This window comes from Parasteatoda tepidariorum, chromosome X2 (genome assembly GCF_043381705.1).
Source record: "Parasteatoda tepidariorum isolate YZ-2023 chromosome X2, CAS_Ptep_4.0, whole genome shotgun sequence".
NCBI classification, from domain to species: Eukaryota; Metazoa; Arthropoda; class Arachnida; order Araneae; family Theridiidae; genus Parasteatoda; species Parasteatoda tepidariorum.
Genome location: NC_092215.1, coordinates 46944511 through 46950937, shown reverse-complemented (window position 1 = coordinate 46950937; position 6427 = coordinate 46944511). Strand labels below are relative to the sequence as shown.

Below are 6427 nucleotides of genomic sequence, written 5' to 3'. Positions count from 1 at the left end.
AAAGATTTTTCTTTAAAAGATGTCTAATGTACAAAACTGCTAATGTTTATCTTTAAAAATGTCTAATTTTTAGTATAATCTATACTATACACTAAATTTGGTTATAAATAAATTTCTTAATAATATCACTGCAGATTTTCAATAACACATGAAAATGAATACATAATATTACAAAAGATGTGAGCTTTCAAAAGTACAAGATTTTGGTTACTATTCAAAATATAAGTGTTTCTTCAAAATTTTAAATTTATTTTTTCTAGAACATATTTAGAAACACTATCCTTTATAAAAAATATATAAATTTTATGTATTAATTAAATTTCACATATGAATATGGGTTTTTGACATTTTTGACAGCGAGGTTTTTGACGTGACGGATTAAACCATGGTTTAAACCGTCAAAAACTGTCACATGTCAAAAACCTGCCAACCCTGACTGACATGTGAGATCAGTTAGACAATGTTGCTTAAATGATTTTTTTTTATTTTATGTTTAATTGTTTTGTTTGTATAATAAAATGTGACATGCCTCAATTTGATTTTATCTTTAGAATTTACCAAACCAAATTAGTATCCTACAATCATATATACATACATATTGCTGAAAACATCATTAATGGACACTTCATAAGAGTCAAACAATAAATAAAAGGCTTTAGAATATTAGTAAATTTTAACTCGTACCTTCATTTATTTATTTGTTTTGATAACTAAGCAAAATATTCAATATCGCCTTGAAGGATGAACAATATTCTAACCAGAAGTAGATTAAGTAGTTTCTCACTCTTCATTTGAGCTTGTCTGCAAAAATAAACCCTCCATTAGAATCAATTGCATTATTTTCATTTAATTCATTATTTCATTCAACACTCATAACAATGTATTTGAATAAGCATTGAAGTTTGAAGTCTTATTCATTATACAAAAATATTTCAAACTCAAGACTGAAACATATAGTAATAAAGTAAGATTTTAAAAAAAAATATTTTAATACACTTTTCTTTTTATATAGACATGGGGTCTTAAGCCCCACCTTAAAGGTGAAAAGCAGTCTTTTTTTTTATTAAATGTAAAAACCAGTCATGATTACTGCCGAAAAATCGATTGAAAAAAATTAAAGAACAATCACGTTAAATAGTAAATATTGAGGTGCGAGATTTGAATTTTTCGTATCAGAATTTTTGAAACATATAAAAATTCAACAGCAATGACTGAAAAAAAGACCGCAAAGCTGCATAGAACGACGCAAATCGTGGGAGTCAAAAAATAATTACTGAAATGTGCAATTCGAATCTCATTTTTAAAAATAACAGTTTTTTTTAAAAAAATCATGTGGATATCAATAGCAATAACTGTGAAAAAATCTACAAAAAAAACAGTGGTACCGTTGCAGCAGAAGAGACTAATGTGCTTAAATAGAATTTTGCATTTGTGTATCTTTATAATAATGTACAAAAAATACAAAGAATTAAAATTAAAAAAAAACATTGAGAAAATTCAAAGCAATAATAGCCAATAAAACGATCGAACACTTCATGGATTTACGCTGGTATCAACAAAAATTGAGTTCATCAAAAAGTGATTATTCAAATGCAAGATTTAAATTTTGTGTGTCATAATAATATCGAATTTTTAAAAACTATGAGAAAAAATATTGCATTAACTGCAATTGATTGTGCAAATGTGACCCCATTCCCATAGAAAAGATCAAAACATAGATTTATGTTGGTATCAAGCGCGTTGAAATGAACGATAAAAAAGTATCATATTAATAATTAACTCAATCTAATTGTAGCAAAATACATCAAACTAATTAAATAATCTTTCTGTTAAGAATCGGAATTTGCAACAAAATTGCTGCACATTTCAATGCAAGTTTTAAAAAAAATGAGAAAAATACCATTTTTTCAAGTAAATGATCTTTTCAATGTCTGCCACTTCAGAATTACTTTTTAGATTATCAAGTTTATACTTTTGTGCTTGCTTCAGTAGTTTATTAATACTAGCTGAAGTTAATATGGATTTTTTTTCAGTCTACCTTCCCGAAGTTATTCGAAGTTGCATTTTACTCTAACACAAATCTGTGTAAAAAAAAAAAAATAGTTATCACACGTGAATGAGAACTTGGGAAGAATTAAGAGGGTACTGATATATATTATATATATTTTGCTGCCAATAGTATAAATAATAATATTTTGCTGACAAAATTTTGTTTAAGTAACGAAATTGAAATTAGCAGAACTTCAAGAATATTTTGTCTGATTTTAAATTATTGAGTCGCGGAATTCTGGAATTTAGCAGCAGAATCACTTGTCTGCAATAATGTTTATGAAGTTTCATGAGGTAACTGCTGCTCAGTATCTAAGGAGAACATATGATGGAATTGTCAAGAGTCGAATGCATTAAATAGCAATAACTCAAATTCGAATAATGAAAGATGCAATAAGATTGCATTAAGAATATTAAGCTTGAAAAACCATTTCAAAAGGGCGGTTAAAATGATAAATAACTGCCAAAAAATCTATGATAAAAAGTTTAGAAATTGTGACAGAATCGTCACGAATTGAACGTATCAAATAGTGATAACTCAATTTCAAATTTCCAATATTGTATTAAACATATAGCAAGTTTAAAAACCACATAAAAAGGGTCGAAAAAATTATAAATTAACTTGAAAAAAAAAAAAAACATCACCAAACGCCATAAAATTGTGAGAGAATCATCCTGAATTGAACACACGAAAAAGTGACAACACAAATTCGAAATTCGTATGTCGTAATAAAGATAATTATTAATAAAGATAATAAGATATGAAAAATGTGCAAAAAATACATCTTTTGGAAAAATTATTATCAAGTGGGGTAAAATTACGAAGGAATTGTCAGGAATTAAATGCTTTACAGAAGTGATAGCTAAAGATCAGAATGCGCATGTCACAATAATGTATTAAATATATCGATATTTGAAAGGGAAAAAAAACATGAGAAAATGGTCAAAAAAAGATTAACTACAACTGAAAAACAATTTATTAATGCCAAAAAATGATCAGAAAACAGAGTGGATTTACAAAAAAATTGGTGCCAATAGATTTTATTGAATAGAATGAACCCTGAGTGCAAGCATTCATTTTTTCGAATGTTTACTTTAGATATCTATGTTTGTTCGCAAACAAAGTATGACATCACTGAGGAAGTGACACAAGATAAATTACTTCAAAAAAGGATATGACATGGATGTTGCTTGTCTTATATGATATTATGTGTCTTGTAGATGCTGTTCTGAAGTAGAACAGAGATGTGTCTTTTAATAATTTTTTTTCAAATCATTCTTTTACTAATTGTTCTTCAATTCTTTGAATCATTCATTTTACTAATTGTTTACCAATTGTTCTGCTTGTAAATTTTCATGTTTAAGTTCAATTTTAAACAATTAAAAGCATAGCAAAGCAATTGCAATTCCAAATTTTTTCAGCTTTCATGTTTAAGTTCAATTTTAAACAATTAAAAGCATAGCAAAGCAATTGCAATTCCAAATTTTTTCAGCTATTATTAAATAAAAGAATTAAAAAATTTAAATTTTATACAGAATTATCTTAAGATATTTTATAATTGTGTACAAAAAAATTTTCAATTCACATGAAGAGCTCTTGAGATATAACGGAATAGGCAAAAATTTAAATTAACATTAAAGGATTCAAACTTTGGAATGCTCTCACGGCCAAAACCATTGGAACCAAATTTCAAATTAGAAATACTAATCCATGTGAGAGAAAAAAAAAAAAACATGTTCATTCAGAAAAAATATGTTTTAGTGCCTGATTTTGTAGAATAAAATATTTTGTACACTAATTTGCATTTTGAGGTAAACCCAACACAATTTAGTCAACACATGTAAATCGGATCATTAGATTAAAAGTCATCCAGGGAATTTTTCTTTATTTTTGGCACACTGTACACTCATGATCAAAATTCAAAGCAAATTTGCATGGTTTTTCAATGAAGAAAAATATTTTATTTTTCTGAAACTTTGCGGCGTAACTACCACTATAAATATTGAATACCAATTCACTAGTATATAAGACATGGTAACTTGATTCTATCTAGAGGTACCTTTTGATAGATGAAGGTTGACATAGTCGATTTATAATCCCCTAGTCAAAATTTAAATCCCCTCATTGGTGACCTCCAGAAGTGATAAGAACTTGCCAATATTGATGGATGATCCACATTAAAAACAGTTGATTGGCTTAAAAAATGTATATATATATATACTGCTCAAAGAAAGGGGGGAAAAATCTGGTGACGTAAATAAATCTCCCTCAATAAACAAAAATGAAGAAAAAAAATGAGCAAAATACTTTTAAAAAAAATTTAAAAAAAAAATATGAGCGAAATGCTATGAAGAAAAAAAATAATAATATTGAGAGAAATGATATAAGCAAAAAATGAAGAAAAAAATGTCATGAGCAAAATTGATAACTCTTGATGTACCTTAATTCTATAAAAAAATTAAAACTCTAAACAAAGTTATAAATCCCCAATTTAATAACAAGAACCAAACAAATAATACTACTGCTAACTTCTTTAAATCTATACTCAATGCAAAATATGTGTAGGCAAAAGTTTATTAGATTTAGATATATTAAATAAACAGTTGGACTTTCTAAACGACCGCTTAGATACTCAAATATTATTTTATAACCTTAAAATATACGCATTTATCAAGAGATAAATTATAGCAAATTTAATATTTTTAGAAAGTAACATTTGAAACTTATATTATAAGCTTAACCAAAAACAAAACAAAAACAATGAATCAGACAAGTATGTGCAAAATTATATGATTTCAATCAAGGCAATCCACATGAACTTTTTATTTAACACCAAATTCATTATATCTTACCATCAATGAAATTAAATATATACTCATTAATAGTCATGTTATGCCGGTAAAATAAAATAGATCGAAAAAATTCAAAATAACAATCAGAAATAGAAAGCTACGCGTACAGGCACTTTAACGACTGTGTGTTTGATGTACAGAGAGAGGGGAGAAGAGGGGATGGGCAAAAACTTCAGGTCTGCATCTTTTTGATATTTGGTAACTGGTTTTTAGCAACAATTTTACTACGGAATGGCAACAAGGACATGATAACATCCGGGCAATCAGCTTGTGACATTGCGATTGGCTATTGAATGTCACTATTAGTTGCAAGAATTTGGCAAGTTATCTTTTTCTTGGCAAAATACGAAAATTGAAATTACAACAATTATGAGGTTGAATTAAAATGTTCACGGTGAGTCTAGCGCTCGCTCCAAACTCTGTTCTGATGATGTCGCTCGAAAAAAAACTGAAAAATTTAATCAGCTTTCATCTTGTGTCAAATTCAATTATTTTTAAAACAAACTTTTGATTTGAAAACAAAATATTTTCCAACAGTGCAACGACAATATTTCTTTGTCATTTTATCATCAATATCAAATATACCTTTAGAAATTAAGAATTTGATATGTGGATTTAAAGTAGAAATGATCAAGCTAAGGATTGCTCTCAAAGTTTGAAAAAAACGTGAATTGTCAAAAATCAAAGTGTGAAAAAAACGTGATTTATCAATGTCAGATTTATCATAAGGCCTAAAAAGGCTCAGGCTTAGAGGCTCCCTAAATGTTCCAAATAATTTATTTTTGTGTGTTGTATTTTTGTATTTTTTCCTTTGGAATTATTAAAATTATGAGTTAACAAAAAGTGAATCAAATATCAGAGCTAAATAGAAAATAGAGAAGGGCTGGTTCATTCCCTACTCAAAACTGAAGCTAAAAAGCACACGATTCCCTACCTCATGACGTCACGCCGCACACAGATCACGAAAATCACAATTATATATATGTGTGTAACATAAAAAGTTTCTATTAATCCTTTTATGTTAGTTTCTTTGCTATAAAACAACTCCTACTTTATTACTAATTAATTATTCAAATCGAAATACTTTCTCACACTTTTAAAAGCTACATCCTGTTTCTAAATCTATTTTTGGCCCAACTATGCATAAATTTAAATAAAGATCTTTTTTCCCTTTTAAGCCGTGGGAATCACTCGAGCAAGTTCATTAACCAATAGTAATTTCTAAGATTTCCCTTTCTTCTCTAAATAGAGACATTTTCGAATTATTTGCAAGATTTTCCCTACCAGAAAGACTGATCCTGAATGGAGTTAGCAACACTTTTCGCTTGTAAGAACAAGAACACATAAGAACATAATCTAAATAAAAAAATACATCTGATTTCATTAAAATCTTGTGTCTGTTTCCCTGCTCGGTGAGACTGCATCATTTTACATATATATATATATATTGAATGGAACAAAAAAATCAAAAGTTTTTTCCTTTTCTGATGAAGAAGAAAAGTATCTTTAGAATATAATTGTTCAG

General features: G+C 27.7%; 1 protein-coding gene across 4 annotated transcripts in view; it reads right to left on the bottom strand.

The window, feature by feature from the left end:
* The window catches only part of LOC107457568 (serine/threonine-protein kinase DCLK1), a 66170-nt gene extending 61027 nt beyond the window's left edge, over window positions 1–5143 (bottom strand). For 2 of the 4 annotated variants that reach the window (XR_006225519.2, XM_043045550.2), the window contains exons 1-2: window positions 4903–5115; window positions 685–801 (exon numbers count right to left, since the gene is read on the bottom strand). Coding sequence is in view for 2 of the 4 variants with exons in the window: in XM_043045550.2 (XP_042901484.1) it covers window positions 685–690 (6 nt within the window). In the remaining 2 variants the exon portion in view is untranslated. Of the gene's footprint in view, window positions 1–684; window positions 802–4902 lie in introns of all 4 variants that reach the window. The other 2 variants (XR_006225520.2, XM_043045551.2) reach the window with 2 other exon arrangements.
* Between the last annotated feature and the right edge of the window lie 1284 nt (window positions 5144–6427).